Raw genomic sequence first — 25,611 nt, forward strand, 5'->3', positions numbered from 1 at the left:
TTTTAGCTCATTAGACCATCCTCATTGGGGGTATCTTATGAGGCTAAGATACCCCCACTTTTTCAAAGAAAATGTGTTATATAAGGATTTTCTTTGGAAAAGTGGGGGTATCTTAGCCTCCTAAGATATCTAATCCCCTTTATTATTATATTATTTATACCAAGTCCAACTGGCAAAACAAAAAACTTGAAAAAAGTTTTGGGGTCTAGTTGGATAGAATTAAAAAAAATATATCAATTGGATTTAACAAAAATTAAATGGTTATTTTATTTTATTATTAACTCTAAATAAAATATAAAAAAACCAAATTAAAGTATTGTCTATAATATTTTTTCCTCTAATCCTACCAATAAAAAATATTATTTTCTCTTATCAGTATATATTTTTTAAAAGGGTAATTTAATGTTAGAATTTACTACTTCTGTTATCCTACTTATAAAAGTAATTATATAAGGAAATGGAAAAACTCATAATAATAGGAAAATAATCATGATAATCTCCAAATTACAGTATATAATTAATATTAAAGGTATTATTACTGCTGTTAAAAGCAATATATATATTTATATATATATAAGTTTTTCTTTTAAAAATAAAAAATAATAATGGCTGTAAAAAAAGTGAGATAAAAAGAAATGGAAAAAAAATCATGAAAATTTCCTTTTCCAAATTAAAAAAAAAAAAAAAGGATTTTTTTTTTAATTCTTCTTCCCACATCGTAAGTTATTATTATTATTCGGCGCCTCTCCTCTCCGGTCAGACACACCTCCACCGAATTGGGGCATCTCATTCTCCCTTCTTTCTCTCCGGCGTCGGAGAATCAGAAATTTACTTCTCCCACCCTCCGCCGAGTGGATTAACTGGATCATTACGCACTGCTACGGATATGGATCCTCGTCAATTCGAAGACATCGTAAGTTATTCTCTGCGTGAACATGTTCCCCCCCCCTCGAGATTTCAGAAATTGGAATTACTATCCTGCTCCTCGCTTGATCATTCCGCTTTCATTCGATTGAGTTATCGATTATTCTAGGTTTTTCTATTTGGTCTCCACAATTTTATGCATTTTGCTGCTTATCGTCTTTTGTATTGGTCGCTCTTACTATGAAATAGTAGATCCTAGTCACCTCATACTTTAAACATGGATGTCTTGTAGACTTTGACGGCTATTGAAATATGAGCTTACCACAAATCGAACCATAGTATAGTTTCACTGTCAGTTATTTCTTTTAAAGACACATTCTTCTTCTTCTGATGGTCTCTTAGGCTCATGAGTGTATTGGATTATTCAAGCATTGCTTTGTGGTGTAAACAATTTGAGAATTTCTATGTCCTTCTCACTTCACGATATTCAAAGGAGAGTTAAGTATCTAATTCCATGTTTTAGAAGAACTGACCAATGCGTGAAAACGTGTAGATTTCTTATTAACAATGCATTTTGATACTGATGCTTTTCTTTCATCGGTTTTGAATATCTCGCATTTCAATAGTTATACAAGTCATTTTAGGCTTTTTATCCAGAGTTAAAAAATTTCCTATCATCGTTAGCACTGCAGTGTTATAGTATATGATTTTATTGGGAATATCTATACTGTGTCTTCCTATCATCACACAAGCCTTTTTTTTGCTTTGTTTTTTTTTAACCAGGTTGTTGATGATAAGGATATTCACAGCATTGTAATGTCATATCTTCTGCACAACTGCTTCAACGAAACTGCAGACTCACTTGCTTCTTGTACTGGAGTTAAACAACTTGCAGTTGATAGTGATAATATCGAGAGAAGAAAACGTGAGTACAACTTCTCTTTCATCTTTTCACCTGCTGTTAAATGAGGGATTATGCACTCTGTGTGTATGTTCATTGATTTGATTGTTCAAATATTCAGAAATCATACATTTTATACTGGAGAGGAAGGCAATGAAGGCTATTGAACTTACTGAGCAACTAGCACAAGACTTGCTTGAGAAAAACAAGGATTTGCACTTCGATCTTCTATGCCTTCATTTTGTGGAGCGTGTCTGTGCTGGGAATACGTGAGAATTTTATTATTGGTTTTCCATAAGGAACTCAGGTTTCTCAGTGCATTGAATCTTGAAATATTTCTCTGCATGTTGCAGCCGGGAAGCTCTTGACTTTGCTCGTACAAGATTGACTCCTTTTGGGGAGGTCCAAAATTATGTAGGAAAGCTTGAAGTAAGTCTGAATCTTGTTTGACCTTCTAACATATACATCTTGATGTATTGGCATATTACAATTTCTGTTCTTCCAATTGATGGGAGACTTGTTCTTCCTGCCGCAGGACGCAATGGCATTGTTAGCTTATGAAGACCCTGGGACATCCCCAATGTTCCATCTCTTGAGCCCTGAACACCGACAACAGGTTGCCGATAATCTGAACCGCACAATTCTTGGTCAGTTCTTTTTTGTCCTCCAAGAAAATCTCTAGCCTCCTGTGTCTAGCCTCCTGTGTCCTTTACAAATTACAAGTTTTAACTCATTCTTCACATCGTCTAGAACATACAAACCAGCCAAGCTACACACCAATGGAAAGGATCATACAACAGGCGACAGTTGTGAGACAATACTTGACTGAGGAGAATGGCAAAGTAATCATAATACTTCTGGACTTGCTCATCTATCTATTTCGGTGTAGAAACCCTGGAATAGTATGTGCCTGTGTTAAAACGCTGTTTCATGTCTTATGATAGGATGCATTTCCTCCATTCTCTTTGAAGGATTCTCTCAAAGGCTAAGATTGGAGGACGACTGCAAAGTTTGCTAGGAGGAGGATATGCTAAGCATTGTCATGTAAATACCAAAAGGCTTGCTCATCTCCATTGTTTAAATCTGTCTTCATCTCCAGCAAACATGGAGACAAGGTTAGTCTTCCATGGCCACTGGAGAGATTTCGGTTTGCTGTTGCAGGTCATCAATATGTGAAGGACATAATCGGTTTGGTTCGGTTTGGTTCAATTCTCTACCAGAAAATTGTCTCTTCAACTTTGTGCTAGTTTGGTCGATAAATCTGTGATCCATATCCTTGCGAAACATTTTTAACTTTGTAACTATCGTTTATGTTTTGATATTCAAGATTCTTTGCAGACATAACAATCCAAAGTTCGAAGCCAAGACTCAGATGAAACTTTGCAAACAACCAAAATGAACAAACGCGAAAGAATTTGAATAGGATTTAAAAACTACAGACTTGGATTCAAAACCCGAGTTCTAAGAGCAAATCCAAGAACTTTTCAAGAGCTTAGGATCATACATAGAAAACAAAGATTTCCCTAACAATTTCTGAACACGCAACTTCTAAGCTGTCTTGTTTTTAAGACTTGAATGTAATAAATCCCAAATCCATTAGCATGCAATGAGAAAGGAGATTTTCCAAGTTACTAAACTGGACACTAACAGTCTACACTCAGTCTTTTGTCGAGGAAGCTTCAAGATCAGGCGATGCCACACTCTCTTTCTGACCTTGAGAAGGCATGGGTCTTCTTAGCTCTGAGGCCCCACTTTGTTGTTCCTGTTGTTGAAGCCGCTGCTGCTGTTGCTGAAGCTGATACAGTTGCTGCTGCTGAAACTGAAATTGCTGCTGCTGTTGTTGTTGCTGCTGCTGCTGTTTCTGTGACTGGATCTGAAGCTGCTGGAATTGTTGTGCGGCTAAGACGGTGTGCATCGACTGATTGTTGGGATAAAATTGCTGGTTCGGTCCAAAAGAACCATAGTTCATCATTGATGCACCGTTTGGTGTACCTTGCCCCGTCAATACCTTAAGATGCTGGACTTCCTCCTTCAGTGCATCATTTAATGCTGTCAAATAGGGAAAGATGACCAATCAGGTCAGCATTCACAAGAAAGTGCAGCGAAATTCCCAATGAAAACAATTAGAAAGGAGACATGATAAGAATTATCAGTCTGTATGAAAGTATTAGTTGTGAGAAAGATCCTCACCATCCTGTAGGTGAACCTGTTGCTCCATTGTTTGTACTCGTAGTTTAAGCTCATTGTTTTCAACACTCAGGCCATTTGTATCTCTCTGAACAGAAGGAAGAAAAAAGAACAAGATCAAAACAACCATAGACTTACAATATGCTAACAAACATCATAGCCTAGGATTTCAGCAGGACCTTGAAACACTAATTCAACCAACCTGTAACAGAGTCAACTGGGCTGAGAGAGATGTTGCCTCTGATTGTAAAGTCTGTACTTTCCTCTCGAGCTCTGCTATGTATCTCATCTTCCTCTCTTTTGACCTGGCTGCAGACTGCCTGTTTGCCCATATCCTGTCAAATGATAAAGCAGGTCATGCATCTTCTCCAACAAAGAAGCAAACATACACAAATGAAAGATAAAGTTCTGTCTTCCGCAAATAAAGGAACATTGCATAGAGCTATCAGCCAGAAACTTGGAACTAATATGGTGGCAAAAATTTAAATCATGTTTATTGAAACTATAGAAGGAAAACTGTAAGAAAAGAAACATACCTCTTAGCACGTTTTGGATCAATGAGAGCAAGTTCAGAAAGTTTAGCAGCAGAGATGGCTTTCTTAGAGTCAACTCCAGACACATCTTCATTTCCTGACATAAGCATCTCAGGCTTGATAGTTGTCGAACCGTCCATAGATTGGCTGTGTTGGTGCCTGATTCTCGGCCTTTCACTAGAGCTGCCAGGCGTACTCTGAAGGTTAGAAGTGGAGCCTAATTCATTCCTCCAAGCAGGTTCTGATGGCTCACCCATTTGAGAAGTAGAAGTAGCGGAAGAATTGAATTTATCCATATCAAGATACATAAACATTAAGTCCTCATCCGTATCATCAGAGAAAGAAGGTCCATCAGCAGCACCAACAACACCAAGATCACTATCAAAGCTCAAGTCATCAGGAAGAGTAAGAATCTCGGAATGAGCTCGGCGATGGCCAAGATTCTTAGGTGGGTTATCAGGCATTCGGCTTATATCATGGCTGAATCGGTTAGCATCTGAGCTGCTGCTCCCAGTTGGGGTCAAGTGAGGAAACGATGATTCAGCTTTCATGGCAAAGCTACTTCCATTTGGTGAAAACGTAGAGTAACGACCTGATGGTGGAGGTAGACCTCCACTAGGTGGTGCTGGAGATTTCTCCTTCTCCATTCCAAGAACTTGACCTAAACCCCACTAATCTGCACAATTCCTTTACTAAGTGAATACAATAAAACCCTGGAAAAAACCACACGCTTTAATCTCAGCCCTAAATCAAAACAAAACCTAGATTTATCAAACGCTAACGAAAACCCTAGAGTAGAATAAAAGATAGGATCTTTTCAGGCACACTTACAGAGAGAGATCTAGTGAGCAGCCTCCAGACACCAAAGCAGAAGAGAGATCGACGAAACCAAAGAAAAGGTGAAGAGAGGACATATGTGGGAAAAGATGGCGATAGAGATAAATGGGGGGCAGAAAGATCGATCCTACGAGAGAGGAGGGCGAAGAAGAAGAAGAAGAAGAACATTCATTCTCTCTCCATTAAAGGAAGGATTCGTAGAACTAGTGTGCATCAGAAGATTGACGGAAACGATGTCGTATTCGCTTAATCGGTTTAGCTTATTTACAAGTGCTGTACGACGAACCGTGTTACAAACTTTTTTTACTGCTTTTGTCGGAGACGGTCTAAGTATCACCTGCTTTAGCGTGTTGCTGGAAACGATGTGACTGACCGTTGTATTGGATCAGTGAGATATTCAGATGTCTTGGTTCGTGATTTAAATCCGAAAACATAATTATTTTCGTCAAATTGGTTCACGTGGTTGTTAATATATGGTTGGACCGTCGGAGTGCTGCGTATAGTTTATATTATAAATTTGATGACTTTCTAATTAATATATAAGAAAAATACTAACCAAGAAGAAGTTGAAAACCATCAACCATGTGATATTGTTTCCCATAGCTGACGTAACGATTTCTTTCAATCATATGAGGAAAAAACTAATAGTTTTTAAATTAATCCAAAGAAAAAATCAAAGACATATCAAGCACGCCATCAAAAACAGAGAAGAAGATCAACCATATCAACTAGGATATAATGCGGCCTTATATATGTATCTCTTCTTATCATAAGCTCCCACGACGATGCATGATTTGTATATGGACCGTTTAACCACGATCATTAGTATTTTCAAACTTTGTTTTGATCCACTATTTATGTGCCATACCATAGACAAAGAAACTTACAAAAACATCTCTTTAAATGGTGTAAACAAAACTTGAAAAAAAAAATAAAAAAACTAATTGATGTTGATTTCCGAAGGATGGATCGATAGATAAAGGGACTGAACTGCTTTCAAAATAAGTTGGAGTGGGCTTTTATCAGTTATGGGCTAATTTACAAAGAAAAACACAACACACATGAACAGAACTATCTTATTCTCAATCTCAACCATTGACAATTGAATTGGCGCATTTACTCTCGTCTCAACGACCTCCTCACTCCATACTTCATTTCATCATCTAACTATGGGATACATAAGTTTCGTTACCTGTTTTCTTCTTGTCTTAAACATTTTTTCTTATAATAAATTCATTTACTGTAATTTTTAAAGAGCAGATCACGAATACTGTTCTTTTTCTTCTTCTTACCACACATAAGAGGTCTTATGTATATGACAATATTCTCACGTCACGTGATCTTGTCTTGTTAACTCTATAATCTTATTATACAATTTCACATGTTAAGCTTTAGGATACACATCCTATATATGTGCGCTACATCCATACGAGTAATACAACAATCACTTAAAGTACATATATAATGATGTTACACAAAACAAAAACCATCCTCCGCTTGTGCTATTGTATCTAACCAGACAATAACGATATTTTTATTTATAAAAAAAAACCAAGTTAAAAATACAGAGAAAAAAATATAAAGAGGGTGGAAAATAAATAAATTATAACAAATAAATATTTATTTCGATCCAAAAAGAATTATATATGGTTCTAAAAAAAGAAATGTTAACTGGCTGTTGTGAGTGGTGAGATCTCTTGTTCTAGCTAGAAGAAACCATTTTGGTCATTTTTTCCTTTTTAATACAATTTTATATGAGAGTAGTCTAGTTATCATTTTTTTGATATGCTTGATATCACGTTATTTAGGGTTTGGTTGGTATCGTCTTGTATCCATTGTATGGTTTGGGGTGGCTCTTGCCTTTTACCTATAAATCGCTTTCGTAGCTTTAAATACTTTACTATGTTCTGCTTGTGCTGGTGCTGCGGTTTGTATTGGGTTTATTTTTCTGTATTTTATTTGTTTCATCTGTTTGTAAAGTTATAGAAATGTTCGTTTTCGTGGTAGATAAAGCATGTATATAGAAAAGTAACATCAGCTTCTCAATTACGAACTGTCGTATTATACTAGACAAGTAGACATGTTTATCTACTTGAAACACACATAAGAAGTGTGTACATATGTATGCTCACATACTTCTATGGCTCTTTTCAGGTCTATCGCCCTTTTATTCATTTTGAGGAATGTAATAGTTGGGTAATGTGATCATTAGATTAGTCGTGATCAAAGGAAGTTAATTAAATACCCATTAGCTGTGTTTTTGAAGTGGATGTTGAGATGTTCGGCCAAAAGTGATTACATAGGTACTTAAACAAGATACGCAACCCCAACTTGTTCAGACATCATCAGGATTTTCGAACCAAGGGAACGACGACAACTGATTGGTTCTCCTCTGTTCTTCGTTGGGTCAGTGTTTTTGTCATAAAACTATCTCTGAAGTCTTTTTATTTTCACGACAAAAAAAAAATGATGACAAAATATCGTATATATATTAATGTTTACTGTACTTGTGTAGTCCAGTAAAACAGTATCAGAGGAGGTTCGAATCAGTGGAGAGGCATGGCCTTGAATGGTGGTGTCAAAACAGAGAGAATGGGATTGGACACCTACTACTACACCCACATCAAATTGTCATTACGTTGAATCCCAGAAACAGAGGAAGCCTCATTGAGATCTGTGATTCTTCATATTTTCTCTTAATGTTATGTAACCTAATAAGAGAATAGGTTTAATAAACAATTTTTTTTTAAAAAAGTGGTGTAACTTAAAACTTGTGGTAAAAGGTAAAGAAACAATGGGTCGGCGTCGGCCCCTTGTGGGTTTTTGCAGGTGCATCATTGACTTTTGGCCCCAAAATCTAATTAATGTCTTTTGTAGTTATGACGCTGAATCTACCACACTGTACGTGCCTTGTTGGTACTCGTAAAATATCCTTGTATATGTTCATCCTTGCTTATATCTACGATATAGCCTGCCAGTAATATTTTAGTTTATACATATTCTATGTGCAGTTGTGATTTCAATGTGTATATTCAAACTCATGTTCTCTATTGTCTTTAAACATTTCTTTTGAATCGCACCAGTACTGTTTAAAACTAATGATTGTAACTTTATAGTGCACAAGTATTGTAATTATGAACGGAAACGAGGAAACTTTAGTTAATTAAGGTGATTGCTGCTAGTGTATAGAACTCTTCAGAGTGTTATAAAATTCGGGTTTCGCAAGAACCCAATTTTTTTCCTTCAATGCTGAGTCATTAATGTTTTCGTCGTTACGATGTTCAGATTGCAAAGATATATATGGATGGGTATCACGGAAATCTGATATTCTGAATTAATATGGGTAGGGTATACACTTTTTATATTAGATATGTTTTCATGATGGACCAACAAATCAGTTTTTCCCCAAACTCGTTTCTTCCTTTTTCTATTGAGATACATATATATAGCTTCAAACATTTATACATATACGTTGCATGTATAGAAAAATCATTTGTTTACTTTTAGACATACACATATGACATATGTAATAATTAATTTTCCCTTTTGTCTACTTCGTACGAGCTAGTATACTTTTAGACATACCGAAACACACACATGGTGTTCGCATTGAAATAGGTTTGAACTTGTGCCCATCATCATCCATCCATGTAGCTAGTATGTATGCTTCGGAGATATTTTCTAGGCATTCTACATTTATATCAAGTTAATAATAATATTTATTATTGGACCATTCTAACTCTTATCGTATAACGCTGTATATAACGACGAGAGAAAACTATAATCCAGAGACATATGGTTGCTATATATTAATACATACAATTTGTAATTGTTAGAAATCAATTCCTTATGGGTTACTTGGTTATCCTGCGGATAAATACGGACCAAACAGCGTACCAGATACCAGTTAAATGTTTCGTCTGTTATTAAGGTTTCTCCTCGCTGAGTTTTATTTATTTGGTCTCCACTTCACAGAATCTATGCATATATTGATGAACTAGCAATGACTTTCTAAGTTATACGTTATAGTACATTTATTTTTGGTTTTTAAAATTAGTACAAGCTACAATAAGTGCATGTAAATATGTGTATATATACTATATATTAGGGAAACGAAGTCAATATCGAGTTCCGTGTCACCTTCATGCTTACATGCATCGATCTAGGGTTTCAATAATAATAAAAAATATTAATACAACAAGTTAATGAATTAGCGTTATGACCGCCTACGTTCCAACTGCAACAATTTACAGATACAATGAACAGAGTCTCTAGAGAAGGAATGTATTAGCTAAGTAGTCCTCAGCTCGAACAATTTCTTCATAAGTTTTTTTTTTTTTGGTTTAAAATGTTAATAATTTGTTCACAAGTTTAGTATATATCCAATGAGTTTTGTCTAAATTCAAGAACTTTAACTCGTTAGTCTTCTCTAGGATATATACATGTTCTTTCTTACTTTGGATCGAAGATTAGATTGGATGGTCACATGAAGAGACGATTTCTTGCTTATTCAAGAAAGATATCGTTAGTCTTTTTTGGAATATATGCATGTTCTTTCCATTATTCCATATCGTCCTTGTTTGTGGAGGTTAGAATGTTGCTAAGTGAGAGATTACGTGATTTAATTCCTTTCAACTTCAAGAAAGAGTGGTTACGTTTGTGCATGTGCTTTCCATTATCTATTTTTTTTTTTTAGGGTGAGATGGTTGTTAAAGCAATTACATTAACTAATTTCATCCAAACACATGTATGTGTTGTTCGGTAATTAGCTTTGAGATATTGGAGCCCTGATGTTCCTGTGTCCACATACGAAAATGATTTTTATTTTTATTTTTATTTTACTGATGTTCTTTTTATAGCGGCATAGTCAATGCAGTTCAAAAAAATAATAGTGGCAAAAAAAATCTAATTCATAAATATAGATGTACATCGAATCAGCAACCATAAAATAAAAATAGCACTAGCTAGCTACAAAATAGAAGAATTGCATAAATTACGGGTACATATATACACATATATAAATATTTATAACAATTTCTAACTCAATATCGAGGGCTATGTCAGCTTTATGCTAACATAGTTGCATGCATCTATCAATGGATTCCAACAATCATAATATTTTAAAAATTTTAATCAGAGCAAGTTAATGAAGTGATAACGACTACGTCCCAACTGCAACAATTTACAGGTAGGATAAAAGAATGGTCGCATGCATTAGAGAATAAATTACGGCGTCGGTTAATAAGTCAGTTTACTCTTATTTAATTTTTCACACTCACTCTCCATGCTACTATAAATTACAAGGATGCTCACTCACAAAGCTTAACCATTACAACACTCTTTGTGCAACACTCTTCATATCCAATTAAAGAGTGCTTCTTTTCTTTCTTTATTAATTACAAGATATGTCATTGTCAACGTCGGAGAAGGAGGAGAATCACCGGAAGATGGCGGCGGACAAGGCAGAGAAGGGGAGGAAGAGGAAGGCAATGTGGGAGAGGAAGTGGAGGAGATTGGACATCGTGAAAGCTTTTGCTTCCCTCTTTGTGCATTTCCTATGCCTCTTGGCTCCTTTCAATTTCACTTGGCCGGCTTTAAGAGTCGCCCTCATTGTTTATACGGTGGGCGGGCTTGGTATCACCGTCTCTTACCACCGCAATCTGGCTCACCGGAGCTTCAAAGTCCCTAAATGGCTCGAGTATTTCTTAGCCTATTGCGGCCTTCTTGCCATTCAGGTTCATCATCCTCTTTCATTTCTTTTCATTTTTTATTATTATTTTCAAACCGCAAAATGTCCAAAACCTCGTATTCGATATCTTTTCGTTACCCATTCTCTTACATATTCATTTAATTTTCCACATATGTATATATGGTTATACTAATGCTCATTGGATCTACCCGTTAATCCTCTTTTTTTAGTTTCGACAATAATTTTAGTCACAATATTGTAATAAATTTTTAGGTTGACTCGGTGCATCGTCAAATCTTTACACCCTTAGATTTGGTCACAATCTAGCTGTATATATTATTAGAGTTAGCCGTTTTTTTTTTTTGTTGGTCACCAAAGTTAGCCGTTTTTAAAAATAACTTTACATTATGTTTTAATTAGTTGAGTTAGCCGTTTTTAATTAATATAATCAAATATCTAGTTCTAAGAATTCATGGACCCACCCGCATATGACATATCCTTTGATTGGAAAAACTTATGTGTTTATATATGAACATTAAATTTGTTTCTTATTGTAATTAGGGAGATCCTATTGATTGGGTGAGCACACATCGATACCATCACCAGTTTACAGATTCGGACAGGGACCCCCATAGTCCTAATGAGGGCTTTTGGTTCAGTCACCTCCTATGGCTATTTGATACCGGTTATCTTGTAGAAAAGGTAAGTAAAAGATCTTGGGAGGACTACAGATTAGTTTATGTGAATCCCAATTAATTTATCGCTTCAATGTAATATATTGTAATGGCACAGTGTGGAAGAAGGACAAATGTGGAGGACTTAAAGAGGCAGTGGTACTATAAATTCCTTCAAAGAACAGTCCTTTACCACGTTCTTGCATTTGGTTTCCTCCTCTATTACTTTGGTGGTCTCTCGTTTCTTACTTGGGGAATGGTAATAAATACTCTCTCTCTTTTGTTTTTGTTTTTTTTTTCTTTTCGCATTTTGATTTTAATTTTTCCTATAAAAAAACAAAATTGTAACAATAGTTATAAAGAATAAAATGATAAGGAATTGAAGCATATATTCTCTAATTTTGGTATGGGTGATTGTAGGGTATTGGCGTAGCAATGGAGCATCACGTGACTTGCCTCATCAACTCACTTTGCCATGTTTGGGGAAGCCGGACTTGGAAGACCAATGACACTTCTCGTAACGTTTGGTACGTTCTTTCATCAATCATGGAAACATAAATCTAATCTTCATTGAGTATGAATTATAAAAACAGATTGATTTTTTTTTTTACCAAGGTTAATTTTTTTCTTTTTCTTTTGAATTTTTATTTGGTGTTCGAGTTGGTGAAAATGAAAGGTGCATCAACCAAAACTTCATTTTAAGAGGTCGATTAGAATAGTTACTCTTGGCACATTGTCAATCAAAAACGCAACTCATGACTTGACTAAACAGGAAAAGAAGTATCCTTTTCTTGTCATTACAGAACATATTTAAAAAATGTATTCAGAAATAGGATACCTTTTTTGGACCACTCCAAAGGCATTTAGTTCACCATCAGAAAAAACCCCGACATGTGTTAGATCTTTTGATTGTGTTTTCTTTTATGTGGTCCATCTTATTATTACTGCATGTTAGAAATTATTATTAAGATAGTGTGTTTTCTCTTTCACAAAATAAAGGAATTTAGCATATATATGATTACGAAAGGACAAATAATGAATATGCCTAAGTTAATAATCAACAATGATAAATACTGTGGAAGAAACTAATCAAGTGTTGAATTAATATACATTAGGTGGCTATCAGTATTCTCGTTTGGAGAGAGCTGGCACAACAATCACCACGCCTTCGAGTCATCGGCGAGACAAGGCCTGGAATGGTGGCAGATCGACATATCTTGGTACATCGTCCGATTTCTCGAGATCATCGGTTTGGCTACTGATGTCAAGCTGCCTTCGGAGAGCCAACGACGTCGTATGGCGTTGGTTCGTTGAAGTTTTTAATCCCGAATCGTCGTCTCGATTTAAAAGTATTAGTTAATGTCTCTACGTACGTTTAAAGTTTTCGGTAAACTAAACGTAACACTTGTAATATTGTGCTATGCGGTGTACTGCTGTCTTGTGTCTTGTCGTGTGTGTGTGTTTGAACCAGCTTTGCTTAATACGTTCCTTTCTCATGTGAGAGCGAAATATTTCTATGCGTAATGAAGTTTATCACGCTTTTTTTTTCCCTTTTTTTTCGGCAACTCAGACAAACACAGTCATATGTAAAACCCGGGTTATGCGTTATGACACAATGATCACACTAGTATATTACAACATTATATGGTCATTTATTACTTAAATCCAATATTGAATTATAGTGATGTACTGTTGTATAATTGTATGTTTTGTCGTGGTTCATTTTTTTTATAGAAGAACATGCAAGAAATTTAAATTTGAAGTAACAAGAAAAGATTTGGCGGATTTAATAGAAACGGGCCAAACGGGCCTGAGACAAAAAAAAATTGGTTGCTACCTCTCTAGAAGAACAATATGCCGCCCCTCTTATTTTGTGTGTTTCTTGTTTTTGATACGTATTTAACAGATTTGACTTTTATAAGGAAAAAGCGGACACCTATTATAACGGATAGAGAAGTTTTTATTAGTGTAATAATTAATAATAATTCGTTCAAAATAAAACGTCTAACTCTAAGCACCAAAACCTAAATGGCTAAAACGCTACCAAACCTAAAATGCAATGATTTATCCACCCCGTCCTCTACAAACTCCAACCAAATATGTTATAGCTCAAAATTTAAATTGAGAATTTTCATATGTATACACAATTATACATGTGTGATATCATAACAGCTACGATAATAATAATAATAATAAAGATATTAGCATACAAATATTGAAAAGTTTATATTCATTTGTTATTATATACTACTACTGTTTATTATAGAAACCGTGAATAAACAAAATCTATGTCCATTAACAATTGCATTCACATTTGGTAACATATATACACTATACTTTTTATATATATAGCAATGTTAATAAAGTATATCACAAAAAATATCAAAGGGGAAAAACGGTTTACAAATTTTATAACCTTAAACGTTAAGAGGAATCAAAATGCGTGTGTTTTATGACGTAAAAGCATCCGCAAAAGCATTCTTTTAAAAACAATTACAAATGTCCCAAGTTTTTAATTACACATGTGCCTAGCTATTATGCTTAACTCTTAATTCTCGGACTAACCAATCAACCCGGATCGTTACGCATAATATTAACTAGTTTTGCTTTTTAAGTAAAAATTAAAATAGGGCCAAACCAAATTTGCTTTGTTGTTTTCCTAACTAAATCCTCATTTGGAGACAAGGCAAACACGAATTAAAGTAGAGTGTGCGAGTTTATGTTTTCGTTGTTAAGTTGTGATTACTACTCCAATCCACCGATACAATCCTTAACCTCCACGACATATTCAGCTTTCAATGAACCAACATATCATCATCCCCTATATATAACGAACCAAACCTTTTGGTCAAATCATATCTCAAAACTAACAAACCCATTCCTCAACGGTCCAATGGGGGACACCACTAAGGAAGATGGCACCAGCCAGAGCAAATCGCTGCGTAGGGGAAAGAGAGCCTACTTTTTCAGGAAATGGACGCGGATCGATCTGATGAGGGCTTCGGCTGTTGGGGCTGTGCATGTATTGTGTCTGTTGGCTCCGTTTAACTTCAAATGGGAAGCTCTCCGGTTTGGTGTGATTCTTGCCGTAGTGACTAGTCTCAGCATTACATTCTCATACCATAGGAACTTGACTCACCGGAGCTTTAAGCTTCCTAAATGGCTAGAATATCCATTCGCTTACTCTGCCCTCTTTGCGCTTCAGGTAGATATATATAAAAGATATCGTATAACCAAATATAGAAAATACCTAGCCAACGTATATCTTTGAAAGTTCTTTGTTATTTTTGGTTACAGGGTCATCCGATAGATTGGGTGAGCACGCATAGGTTCCATCACCAGTTTACAGATTCAGACCGTGACCCACATAGCCCTATTGAAGGATTCTGGTTCAGTCACGTCTTTTGGATATTCGACACCAGCTACATCAGAGAAAAGGTAGCAAAATGTTTAAAATATCTACAAAAGCAACATACAGTGTATATGAATCAATATTCTTAAGGTATTATGAGAAATTAATAGAAGAATCAGTAAGTAACTAAAGGCGATGGTTGTCTGATAACGTAACAGTGTGGAGGACGTAATAACGTGATGGACTTGAAGCAACAATGGTTCTATAGGTTCCTTCGAAACACCATTGGTCTCCACATCATAGCATTTTGGACCCTCATCTATTTCTGGGGTGGTCTTCCTTACCTAACTTGCGGCGTGGTAAATGACTAATTTCTCTGTTTACTTTTTTTTTTTTTTTTTTTTTGGTTGGGTGCAATTAACTGTTTGTATTAAATAAATAAAAATTCGATTATGTTTATGGCAACAGGGAGTTGGGGGAGCAATAGGATACCATGGGACATGGCTCATAAACTCGGCGTGCCATATTTGGGGATCGCAAGCGTGGAACACCAAGGACACCTCTCGTAACGTTTGGTATTTTTATTTACACCTCAATAATTAAACCTTAACCGGAACTGATAAACATTAAACCGAAATTAACATATTGATGATTACGTGAATGTGTGCAATGGCGCAGGTGGCTAGGGCTATTCACGATGGGAGAGAGCTGGCACAACAACCACCATGCCTTTGAGGCGTCAGCTAGGCACGGACTGGAATGGTATCAGGTAGACATAACTTGGTACCTGATCAGGTTCTTCCAGGCTCTTGGCTTAGCCACCGATGTCAAATTGCCTACGGATGCTCAGAAACGCAAGATGGCTTTCGCTCGTTAGTCACAGCTCTGTTAATCTTATCTAAATTATGAATTTGTACCTCATCACTCACTCAACTCATTTGTTATTTTATGTTACATGATTAATAGAATAATATGTTCTCATGAAACTACTTGTTAACTAGTGAAATACGTGATCCAATACATGTGAAATCTTGAGTACATTTCACGCTGTATACATATCAATCTTTTTAATTATGGTTACATTGTGAGTCGTTGGATCCACCCGCCAATCCTATTAACAGTAATTTAGGTAACAAACTGCCGCAAATCTTAGAATTGAGCATAGCCACTGCCCACTGGGGTCTCAATTAAATCTGAAACAGCCAAACCACTGTTTCAGATGAACTCTGGCCATCGTCAATCTTTAAAATACCGTTGGAGCTGGTCAGAATCTAGCTAATATTAATATATATGCCTTTTTTGTTTACTTTGTGCATGTGTCTAGTTAGTAGAGTTAACCGTTTTCTTAAATTAATATCTTAGATTAATTTCTAAAGCTGTGCATAAAGAGACCCACCCACAAATCTTTGATATTTTCTGTGACTTGTTCAGTTTTATTCGATTTTTTATATTTTTTTATTAATATCAATTTGCAAATGTTATCATTTATTGAGGATTAACCAATGTTTTCTAAATATATAAGAGCTTAACCAAGAATTATGATTTACCATAAAGTAAAATTTCAATCTTTATATTAAGTAGGTGTAAATTATTAAATTTCATCCAACCTATGGTTCATTCCCTTTCTAATTCAATATATCTTACCCTATCATATTAAATATCCACCCAATGGTTCATTAATAATGTAGTTTCCATTCATCATATTAAATTCCTGTAAATTAGTAAATTTAACAGTTACATGCGAAATATGTAGTTTAACACAACCATTTAACATTTATCAACTAAATACGTATGTTATTATTATTGTTCTTTTTTCTTTTTTTTTTTTGAACGAATGCATGTTATTCTATATCCTAAATTCCAATACGATTACCAAGTAAATTACGTCGTAATTCATATATACATATATCATTCAAAAGAGATCAATTATCCTTGATGTGATGTATAGCGAACATGTTAAAGTACACATAATTTTTAGATATTAGTACATAAACTATATAGCGACACGTCTAAATATGCTATAATTTACATTGTGTCCAATTCATACGAGAAGAGTAATGTTTCGCTTAAATTTAGCGTAGCACAAGAAAACATCACACATTAAAATGATAGACCAGGCAAATTAATTACGAAGTCATTTATCTTTTCGTCGTTAGGTAGTGATGATTAAACTCAAATCCACCGATACAATCTTTAATCTCCACAACATTCAACTAAAATGACTAACATCTTCCTGGCCTATATAATCAAACCTTTGGTCAATCATAAGTCACAACTCAAAAGCTTTTCTACTGTTCATACTTCCAAGATAATAAACTCTTTTCTCGAGTTTCCAATGGGTGATGCTGCTAAGTACGATGGCTCTAGCCAAAGCAAACCACAGCGCAAGCAGAAAAGAGCTTATATATTAAGGAAATGGACACAGATCGATGTAGTGAGGGCTTCGGCTGTTGGAGCCGTGCATCTGTTGTGTCTAGTTGCTCCATTTAACTTCAAATGGGAGGCATTCTGGTTTGGTGCTGTTCTCAACCTTGTGACTAACCTTAGCATTACACTCTCGTACCACAGGAATTTGACTCACCGTAGCTTTAAGTTACCTAAATGGCTTGAATATTCATTCGCCTATTCTGCTCTTTTCGCGATTCAGGTATGTATTGTTACCAAAAATTGTAAAATATAACTATCTTGCATCCAATACGCATCCTAAATTATCTTTGAATTGACTGTTTCAGGGACATCCAATAGATTGGGTGAGCACACATAGATTCCATCACCAGTTCACAGATTCGGACCGCGATCCACATAGCCCTATGGAAGGATTCTGGTTCAGCCATGTCTTGTGGATATTTGACTCTGATTATATCAGAGAAAAGGTAGTGAAACGTTTAAAATCTCTACAAAACGCAACATCTGTGCATCAATCTTAACTAGTAATGAGATTCCAAGATTTGCAACTAATAACTAAAAGGCGAATGTTGTAATAATTGCTACAGTGCGGAGGACGTAATAACGTGATGGACTTGAAGCAACAATGGTTCTATAGGTTTCTAAGAAGTACAATTCTTCTCCACATCATAGCATTTTGGACCCTCATCTACTTATGGGGTGGTCTACCTTACTTAACTTGGGGCGTGGTAAAATCTCTATATGTTTTTTTGCAAATCGGATTATACCTTCATTAATCTATTAAGATTAGTATTATTAAAAAAAACAAAAAAACACACATATTTTATTTTGCTTCCTGTTAGGGTGTTGGAGGAGTAATCGCTTACCATGCGACTTGGCTCGTAAACTCGGCATGCCATACTTGGGGTTCGCAAGCGTGGAACACCAAGGACACCTCTCGTAACGTTTGGTATTATACTTACCCACTCTAATCTCTATATAGACCTATCCTAGACATGTCGATAAACCGAACCAAACACAATAGGCTACTATACCAAACGGAATCTAGTTTCAATTTGATTAGTTATAGAGAACTTTGAAAACTGAAACTTACGTTTAAATCCGATAGACCTTAAAAGAGAGTGGATATGTGGAATGGTGTAGGTGGCTAGGGCTATTGACTATGGGAGAGAGCTGGCACAACAACCACCATGCCTTTGAGGCGTCGGCTAGGCACGGACTAGAATGGTATCAGGTAGACATAACTTGGTACGTCATTCGGCTCCTCCAGGCTCTCGGTTTAGCCACTAATGTCAAATTGCCTACCGATGCTCAGAAACGCAAGATGGCTTTCTCTCATTAATGTCAGCTCTAATTCTATCTATTTCGTTAATTATACGTACTCATTACACACTCTTCTGTTATTTATGTAATACTGCTAAGAATAATCTGTTCTTATGAACTTGTAAACCAGTTGATCCAACACCTTTGTTTTTAAAGTACATTGCATGTTGTATGGACAATGAAAACCGATATAACATAAAATCTCGAGAGAGTAACAAACCTTGAGCCAGAAAATAGTTCAGAAGATGTAGTCAGGTAACTCCAGAGAAAACTCTGCGACTTTGACTTCAAATTGACTCCCTTTTGGATCTCTCAAACTACGAAAAAGGAAATCAAAAGATTCCAGTTTATTTCCAAAACTACAACATATGTGGTCTGGATTCTTAACATCATCTCATGAAGCATACCTTCCAGGCACAAAGGTGAAAGAGCCTTCAATGGCTCCAGCTGTTGTTGGAAAACTGGAACAACTCTCATACACAAACTCTTCCTCTCCGGCTTGTAAGAGCGGGTACTACAAATATACAATAATACAAACCGCATTAGAAAAATACAAACCGCACATCACTAAACAGAAAACGAGGGTTGGTCTCACAACTATGCTCCTTCAACCAACAAATTGTTATCTTAATAAACTAAAGCAAAGCTATACCTTTCCTATCACAGCTTCTCCATTAACATTATCTATCACTTCATTATCAGCTCGGATAACCCAATGTCTCCAATACAGTTGGCAAGAGCTATGATGTGTCCCCTTCAAGATGCATCCTTCTGGCACCAGAGACATCCGGATTGAATATGCATACCAGTATGCCGGTGGCTGATCCCGAAGATTAGATATTTCCGGAATAAAAACAGACGAAGCACGTACCTGCATTTAATAATGAACAAGATTTTCATTCAACAATCCACAAACCCGAATATCAATGACTAAATAAGTCCTTGCTTACCTGCACACCATTAGTTATGGCGATAGAGCACAAGGGAGGAAATTCCGGGAACAAACTGATACTTTTGATATTTTCCTCTTCACGGATTTTTATAGCGCCGGTTTGTAATCGCCTGCCATGTTCTTCCAACCAAAGCAGCAAGGCATCCTGTTTCTGATCGCCGTTGATATCGTGAACCAAAGAATCGGGTACACAAGGAAGTAATTGGCGGTTACTTGTCACAGTGTAAAGCTGTCCGTTTGTGCAGTCTAGGAAAAAGATTTTCAGACTGGCCACGACGGATGCAGCCACAATGACAAGGTTTGAAATGCTCGAGGAATTGAGGTGGCGAATGGCTACCTTTGTCTCCCTTATCATTTTCTTAAGAGGTAGCAAGTAGACATTAACTTCATGAGAGTAAACAGAATAGCCACCTATAATCCCCAAATACCCATCAAGCCCATTGGAGGAAGAAAGCTCTTGACCATCAACGAAACGGTAGAGAAGCCTTGTGGCAAGAGGAAGCTTCACTTTGAGAACAGTCTCCAATTCTTGAAGATCATCTTCTGTGGCACCTTTCCTCAGTGTTGCCTTTGCTTCAGGGAAGTTTAAGCTCAACCATAGTTTGAGGTTGTCCCAACAGAGTCTAACTCGTTTAACGAGCTCCCATGGGTACATTCTAAATGACTCCCTCCACAACTGATATGCTGTCTGAAGAAAAGTGAATAAAAATCTTAAACTTTAAGGTCGTCTCAGAGATGAAAGACCAATAATTTACAGTGTCAAAGCCCTCAAGGAACGAACGTTCATCAAATAATAAAAGGACTCAGAATGGATCAAGCTCAGGTGAATGTTAAGGTGTTTAACACTCAAAACCCTAGAAAATGTCAAAAGAAGAAAGGTTACAGAGAGTGAAATTGACCTTGAAGGAAGGCCCAAGATCTCCATGGGGATCGAGTGGAGAAGAGATATTAAGATCACGGGAACAAAAGATCGACCAGAGAGATTCCTCGGAGGCGGAAACCTGAAGGCGTTTACTGACACAAGCCACTCTGGCGGTGCTTTCAGGACCGATTTTGGAGAATACGGTGTGGAGAACCAAATCTCCAGCATCTTCTAGCCCCATAGCTTTCGTCTCAGACAAAGACCCTTCTTGCTTTTGTCGGCTCTGTTTTCAGTTCTTAGGAATGTTTCAATCAGAAGAAAGGTACTTCGGTTCAAGTCGGTTGTACGGATGAGGTCATGTGTACTTGGTGTTGGGGCACTTGATTTATTATAAGTCGGTTAAATAACACAACAAAATTCGATTTATGTACTATCGAATCAGCAAAGCCACAACCCATAGGTATGAAAGAAGAAATTGAAGTTTTAAGTTTTTAAAATTCTACAAGAAAAGATCATCGAGTATGAGTAAGAATTCGCTACGACGGGTTTCACGGTCAAAACTCAAAATAACTTATTCAGCAACACTACATATTAAACCGGATCTCATCAACTTCTGTACAGAGGAACAGCCATTAGCTAAGCTTTGAAATTGTCCTTGGCTCTCCTTATAATACCCAGAGCTTCTGCTTCATCTGCTGTCTCTGGAATACCTAAAGCCCGACGGATATCTGTGTTCCATGCACGGAGAAACGGGTTACAAGCCTTCTCCATCTTCATCGTTGTTGGAATCTGAGATTTTGCAGACACGAAATCAGTCAAAAAAAATTGTAGTTTCAATTACTAAAAAGTATCGATTGTAGGAGTAGCTAGTCCAGTTAAGTTACTGGAATTGAAGAAAGATTACCGTTGGTAACTTCTTGTCACGGAGCTCTGCAACGTAGGCTGCATAAGACTGAAGTACTTCGTTAGTTGGTTCTATAGACAATGCAAACTTGGAATTACTCTGCGAGATTAAAACATTATTCGATCAGATGGGGTTACGTCTGTAGTATTTTTATATGGAAACAATCAATAAAGATCACAAACCAGGGTATACTCATGGCCACAATATATGCTTGTGTCGTCCGGCAAAGCAATTATCTTCTGGAGAGAAGCTAGCATCTGCAGAACAAGATGCGGGTTGTTGAAACCAATTCAAAGAACTTACGCTAAGAGTAAAGTTCAGAGAGAACAATAATTACGCGTATATATGGTGTCTACCTGCTCTGGAGTACCTTCAAAGAGCTTACCACATGATAAGCTAAATAAGGTGTCCCCGGTGAAAATTGCTCGTGCCCCTGGAAAGTAGAAACTAATATGGCCTACAAACAGAAAAGAGGATTTAGAAATGGGGACAAGTCTAAGGTATAAACATGTGCATAGTTTATGTTTAAAGAACAAAAACCCCGGTGAATCTTCAATAGTCATTCAGGGAAAGACTAAACTTTGAACTACTCTGAATCAGAGGAAGATAATTTAAACACTAAAAGGAATAAAAATTTGCATTTAAGAAGGCCTGGAACCAACCTTTTGTGTGCCCAGGAGTTTCCATGACATGGACTTCATGGCCAGCAAAGATCCATTTGTCACCATCTTTTAAGGCAATATCAATTCCAGGAATCCGGCCCCTATCTACAGCTGAGCCGATCACCTAAGTACATGCCACATTATAGTCTGCAATTAATTATTACATCAAAAGTCTAAATAACATCTCCACACAATATGGACAGAGTTGAGTGAAGTAACATTCGCCTACCTTTGCACCATACCTGTCTTTTAGTTCCAAATTCCCACCCGTGTGATCATGATGGTGATGTGTATTTAAAATATATGTTAGATTTCGACTATGCTTCTGCAGTGCATCCATAACAGGTACAGCTTCAGAAGGGTCAACTACACCAACTGTACCAGTATCCTCGTCATGTAAAATATAAGCATAGTTGTCTGCAAGACATGGCACCTGAAAAGAAAAATGAGGGTTATTTTCCTCAAGACTGCACAGTGTTCTGCTAAATTAACTTGTTGGCTGCTATCTAAGACACAAATAAAAATGTACTGCTGAAGAAACGGCTAAAAGTAATTACTGGTTTACAAGTTGGTTTTGTTGCAAAAATGAAAGGACGTTTGCCAAGAAACAAAAGGGTTACTAAGCAAAAACTTAAATGGATTAATAAGGAGTAGAGTTAAGGCAAGTAAAAGAGTCAAAAAGCAACACACAGACCAGTTCAATTTGCAATGAGGTAGAGACATTGGAGACAGTGCAGAATCTTGAAACGCGAACGGATATACCAGAACCACGCAGAGTCCTAAGAGGGGAAGAGAACAACTTCATCACACCAGATACAAGACCCTTTCTGAGGTGAAGCTGTCTCACGCATGGCCTTAGACATGGCTGACTTGTTAGCTTCAGATAAACAGATAAAAGAAGAGACTAATCAAATATATGAACAAGAAAACTTGAAAAATATACATACAAGAAAAGTCACAGCCAAGACTGAATAGTTTCAAACAAGAAAAGTCACAAACACCAATATCTTTGAGCTTTGAGCAATAAGCTAGTGTGCTTGAATCAACACAAGTCATGTATACAAACCAGAATTCTCAACTCAGTTTCTTCACTAAAAACAGAAAGAGCTAATTGACTGGAAAATTAGATAATAAAAACAAATTCAGCCAATTAAGAATTAAGCACCTTTTGTATAGTCCAAACCTTTAAGCATCGAAATTTCAAAACTTTAAGGAAGAAAACAATTACGAGTATCTAAGTTTGAACACAGGGAAGGAGGGAACCCTAAAATTGGAAAGTAATCCGGAGACGGAGACAAGAATGAGAGGAATTCAAGAAATACAAACCCTAGAACATCGAAAGAAGGAGGCTGCAGAAGAAACTTTGGAGATAGCTTGCATCTCTGATCTCTCGATTATTGTCTATTTGCTCGGTGGACTCTATAGAGTGAGACTCGACGCGATTTCTAACACACAGAGAGAGAGAGACCAGACCACAGAAGAAGTGCGTGTCATGACAACAAGAACCGACCCAACCCACAATATTACTAAACCAAACTGAACCAAATAATTAACCTACGTATGGTCTAACATAACGATATTTTTAATTAATACTGATAAGTCCACTTTTTACTTCCAAAAATATAGTATTCACTATACATTAATCATTTGTTATAAATTAATGTGAAAATAGTTTTTTTTTTCCTTTTTTTTAACAGCGTGAAATATATGGTCATTGATTTTGCATGAAATACTAGGTTTGACTTTCGAATATAATTTATATGATTTTACATTATATTTCCATTGAAATTTTCAAATATATACGTATAAGCACACGGCACGCAGCAGGCAGAAGCAGGGGCGGACCCATAACCATGGTGGTGGGGGGCAGCTGCCACCAGCAAAAAAAAAAAAAAAAAAAATTATTAAAAAATTATTAAAAAATTATTAAAAAATTATTAAATATTATTAGAAAACAAAATCTGTCCCCACCAAAAAAACTAGTTTTCATCCTTTTTCTTGGAAAGCCCATTAATTCATGTACAAAAAAAAAATTTAATATATAAATTGAAGACTTACTAATCTAGACCTAATTTTTTGTCATTTTCTTTTTCTTTAGTCTTTTGGTTTCTTTGTGTGACAACAAATCAACAACTATCAATTTGTTAGTTTATTTTCCTGCTTTTTTTACAATCGTTTCTATTATATAAGCATTACTTTTAGTCAGTTAATTTTATTTAATATAACTATGTTTCCTGGAAAACATTATATAGGTTTTTATGTTATACATGACTATATTAGTTTTTGCAGTGACAATTGTTTATATGTTTATTATATGATTAAGCTTTTATGGAAGTTTGTTACATAATTCAAAAATATAAAATTAATAAATTTTAAAATATAAATCTATAAATTCTAAATTTTCTAAATTTTTAATTAAGAACATGTTTTTTTTTAAATTATTTGAAGCTGTCACAAATGAAAATGTGGTAAAAAGGTTTCAATTGTTAAATGAGCGTCGAGTAGTTTTGTAAGATATTTTAAAGTTTTTACATGACAATTTTATGTTCTTTTATAATTTAGTATTTGATAGTTTTTTTACTATATTTTTGCCCCCGTTGAAAAAAATTTCTAGATCCGCCCCTGGGCAGAAGTACACATCCTGTGTGAGGTGTACACGTACTGACGCACATGAGGTGAAGGCAGGCGCGTACGCACTTGCTTTGTTAGACCAACTAATTGTATATACTTCGTAACCTATATCGTCGTTTCTTGTATTTCATGCGTTTGACTCGAAACGTGACTTTTACTTTTCAATCATTTCAGTACATCTCTCCAACCAAATTCTAACGCCATCTTGATTTGTTTCTTGTCAAAGTGTTCAGAAGAACAATATTATCTTATGTAGTGAGTAAACTAAACTATAACAGACTCTACGATGTCAAAGATAGACCAAGCTTAAACCGGAATATCTTTTTTTTTTCTTTTTTTTAATTAGTAAGATTTTAAATTTTTCGTAACTTAAACAGGAATTTTAATCTGGTCTTTTGCGGCTATACTCTGCATGCATGTTTTAGTGATGTAAAGCGACCCGACCGAGTCGTGTTGTAAACTTGTTTGATCAGTCTTCATGGTTCAAATGTCAAAAGTCCCAAGTAAGGTCAAGCCTCCACAATTTATTGTGAGACCATTATTAATCTAAGCTTCCCCAAGTCAACCCAACAAAACCTTGTACATATACATACGCGCACACATAAGTAAAAGTTATAGAGCCAATATATATAACTAATTTTACTGAAAAATACTATCATGACATTATTCAATGGCTTCGTACCGGTATATTTGCTATTAATCTCCAATTGAATATATATCAGTGTGTTTAATTGTTTTTTTGTCTTCTTAAATGAAAAAAATGTTATTAGTAAGATTATTAGTCATAAGTACTCATTATATTATTGCAACACTGTAATGGATTAGTGTCGTATT

The 25,611-nt window shown here is 35.9% G+C and overlaps 7 protein-coding genes across 8 annotated transcripts; 4 read left to right on the top strand and 3 right to left on the bottom strand.

Annotated features, from left to right (window-relative positions):
- The first annotated feature begins 737 nt into the window (after window positions 1–737).
- LOC17898455 lies at window positions 738–3,091 on the top strand. The gene is made up of 7 exons (XM_023789488.1): window positions 738–913; window positions 1,648–1,789; window positions 1,887–2,034; window positions 2,119–2,194; window positions 2,301–2,412; window positions 2,516–2,607; window positions 2,710–3,091. The coding sequence occupies exons 1-7, from the start codon at window positions 887–889 to the stop codon at window positions 2,752–2,754; spliced, it is 642 nt and encodes a 213-aa protein (XP_023645256.1). The 5' UTR covers window positions 738–886; the 3' UTR covers window positions 2,755–3,091.
- A 94-nt stretch (window positions 3,092–3,185) lies between these two features.
- LOC17898207 (probable transcription factor PosF21) lies at window positions 3,186–5,526 on the bottom strand. Of its 2 annotated transcripts, none has more exons than XM_023789487.1 (5): window positions 5,317–5,526; window positions 4,489–5,198; window positions 4,155–4,287; window positions 3,956–4,040; window positions 3,186–3,814 (listed from the first exon to the last, which is right to left on the bottom strand). In XM_023789487.1, the coding sequence occupies exons 2-5, from the start codon at window positions 5,130–5,132 to the stop codon at window positions 3,423–3,425; spliced, it is 1,254 nt and encodes a 417-aa protein (XP_023645255.1). In that variant the 5' UTR covers window positions 5,133–5,198; window positions 5,317–5,526; the 3' UTR covers window positions 3,186–3,422. The 2 variants fall into 2 exon arrangements, with proteins under 2 accessions (XP_023645255.1, XP_023645254.1); XM_023789486.1 differs by having other exon boundaries at window positions 4,489–5,161; window positions 5,317–5,525.
- A 5,114-nt stretch (window positions 5,527–10,640) lies between these two features.
- LOC17898738 (delta-9 acyl-lipid desaturase 1) lies at window positions 10,641–13,236 on the top strand. The gene is made up of 5 exons (XM_006306232.2): window positions 10,641–11,057; window positions 11,573–11,713; window positions 11,804–11,944; window positions 12,106–12,212; window positions 12,801–13,236. The coding sequence occupies exons 1-5, from the start codon at window positions 10,728–10,730 to the stop codon at window positions 12,997–12,999; spliced, it is 918 nt and encodes a 305-aa protein (XP_006306294.1). The 5' UTR covers window positions 10,641–10,727; the 3' UTR covers window positions 13,000–13,236.
- Window positions 13,237–14,561: 1,325 nt separating this feature from the next.
- Window positions 14,562–16,077, top strand: LOC17897780 (delta-9 desaturase-like 1 protein). Its single transcript, XM_006305397.2, has 5 exons — window positions 14,562–14,890; window positions 14,983–15,123; window positions 15,256–15,396; window positions 15,506–15,612; window positions 15,716–16,077. The coding sequence occupies exons 1-5, from the start codon at window positions 14,579–14,581 to the stop codon at window positions 15,912–15,914; spliced, it is 900 nt and encodes a 299-aa protein (XP_006305459.1). The 5' UTR covers window positions 14,562–14,578; the 3' UTR covers window positions 15,915–16,077.
- A 1,164-nt stretch (window positions 16,078–17,241) lies between these two features.
- LOC17900910 (delta-9 desaturase-like 1 protein) lies at window positions 17,242–18,810 on the top strand. The gene is made up of 5 exons (XM_006306097.2): window positions 17,242–17,684; window positions 17,770–17,910; window positions 18,031–18,171; window positions 18,286–18,392; window positions 18,587–18,810. The coding sequence occupies exons 1-5, from the start codon at window positions 17,256–17,258 to the stop codon at window positions 18,783–18,785; spliced, it is 1,017 nt and encodes a 338-aa protein (XP_006306159.2). The 5' UTR covers window positions 17,242–17,255; the 3' UTR covers window positions 18,786–18,810.
- A 51-nt stretch (window positions 18,811–18,861) lies between these two features.
- Window positions 18,862–20,948, bottom strand: LOC17896756 (F-box protein SKIP16). The gene is made up of 5 exons (XM_006306407.2): window positions 20,618–20,948; window positions 19,717–20,406; window positions 19,419–19,637; window positions 19,174–19,280; window positions 18,862–19,083 (listed from the first exon to the last, which is right to left on the bottom strand). Exons 1-5 carry the CDS (start codon window positions 20,819–20,821, stop codon window positions 19,005–19,007), a joined length of 1,299 nt encoding a protein of 432 aa, XP_006306469.1. The 5' UTR covers window positions 20,822–20,948; the 3' UTR covers window positions 18,862–19,004.
- A 95-nt stretch (window positions 20,949–21,043) lies between these two features.
- On the bottom strand, window positions 21,044–23,626 carry LOC17897861 (probable hydroxyacylglutathione hydrolase 2, chloroplastic). Its single transcript, XM_023789322.1, has 8 exons — window positions 23,473–23,626; window positions 22,841–23,023; window positions 22,376–22,579; window positions 22,147–22,270; window positions 21,841–21,941; window positions 21,667–21,741; window positions 21,485–21,583; window positions 21,044–21,369 (listed from the first exon to the last, which is right to left on the bottom strand). The coding sequence occupies exons 1-8, from the start codon at window positions 23,524–23,526 to the stop codon at window positions 21,217–21,219; spliced, it is 993 nt and encodes a 330-aa protein (XP_023645090.1). The 5' UTR covers window positions 23,527–23,626; the 3' UTR covers window positions 21,044–21,216.
- Between the last annotated feature and the right edge of the window lie 1,985 nt (window positions 23,627–25,611).

Source organism: Capsella rubella, unplaced genomic scaffold (genome assembly GCF_000375325.1).
Source record: "Capsella rubella cultivar Monte Gargano unplaced genomic scaffold, Caprub1_0 scaffold_1, whole genome shotgun sequence".
Classification (NCBI taxonomy): Eukaryota; Viridiplantae; Streptophyta; class Magnoliopsida; order Brassicales; family Brassicaceae; genus Capsella; species Capsella rubella.

Coding starts and splice junctions, on each gene's coding strand:
- LOC17898738 (XM_006306232.2), top strand. CDS start 10,728: ATGTCATTGTCAACGTCGGAGAAGGAGGAGAATCACCGGAAGATGGCG. Junction 11,058..11,572: donor GCGGCCTTCTTGCCATTCAG/GTTCATCATCCT, acceptor TATTGTAATTAG/GGAGATCCTATTGATTGGGT. Junction 11,945..12,105: donor CGTTTCTTACTTGGGGAATG/GTAATAAATACT, acceptor GGGTGATTGTAG/GGTATTGGCGTAGCAATGGA.
- LOC17900910 (XM_006306097.2), top strand. CDS start 17,256: ATGACTAACATCTTCCTGGCCTATATAATCAAACCTTTGGTCAATCAT. Junction 18,172..18,285: donor CTTACTTAACTTGGGGCGTG/GTAAAATCTCTA, acceptor GCTTCCTGTTAG/GGTGTTGGAGGAGTAATCGC. Junction 18,393..18,586: donor GACACCTCTCGTAACGTTTG/GTATTATACTTA, acceptor GGAATGGTGTAG/GTGGCTAGGGCTATTGACTA.
- LOC17896756 (XM_006306407.2), bottom strand. CDS start 20,821: ATGGGGCTAGAAGATGCTGGAGATTTGGTTCTCCACACCGTATTCTCC. Junction 19,281..19,418: donor GAGAAGCTGTGATAGGAAAG/GTATAGCTTTGC, acceptor GTATATTTGTAG/TACCCGCTCTTACAAGCCGG. Junction 19,084..19,173: donor TTCACCTTTGTGCCTGGAAG/GTATGCTTCATG, acceptor CCTTTTTCGTAG/TTTGAGAGATCCAAAAGGGA.
- LOC17898455 (XM_023789488.1), top strand. CDS start 887: ATGGATCCTCGTCAATTCGAAGACATC. Junction 914..1,647: donor CTCGTCAATTCGAAGACATC/GTAAGTTATTCT, acceptor TTTTTTAACCAG/GTTGTTGATGATAAGGATAT. Junction 2,035..2,118: donor CGTGTCTGTGCTGGGAATAC/GTGAGAATTTTA, acceptor TGCATGTTGCAG/CCGGGAAGCTCTTGACTTTG.
- LOC17897861 (XM_023789322.1), bottom strand. CDS start 23,526: ATGCAAGCTATCTCCAAAGTTTCTTCTGCAGCCTCCTTCTTTCGATGT. Junction 23,024..23,472: donor CCTTCTTTCGATGTTCTAGG/GTTTGTATTTCT, acceptor GTTTATCTGAAG/CTAACAAGTCAGCCATGTCT. Junction 21,370..21,484: donor GTGACAAGAAGTTACCAACG/GTAATCTTTCTT, acceptor GCAAAATCTCAG/ATTCCAACAACGATGAAGAT.
- LOC17898207 (XM_023789487.1), bottom strand. CDS start 5,132: ATGGAGAAGGAGAAATCTCCAGCACCACCTAGTGGAGGTCTACCTCCA. Junction 4,041..4,154: donor CCCAGTTGACTCTGTTACAG/GTTGGTTGAATT, acceptor CCTTCTGTTCAG/AGAGATACAAATGGCCTGAG. Junction 3,815..3,955: donor ACAGGTTCACCTACAGGATG/GTGAGGATCTTT, acceptor CCTATTTGACAG/CATTAAATGATGCACTGAAG.
- LOC17897780 (XM_006305397.2), top strand. CDS start 14,579: ATGGGGGACACCACTAAGGAAGATGGCACCAGCCAGAGCAAATCGCTG. Junction 14,891..14,982: donor CTGCCCTCTTTGCGCTTCAG/GTAGATATATAT, acceptor TTTTGGTTACAG/GGTCATCCGATAGATTGGGT. Junction 15,397..15,505: donor CTTACCTAACTTGCGGCGTG/GTAAATGACTAA, acceptor TTATGGCAACAG/GGAGTTGGGGGAGCAATAGG.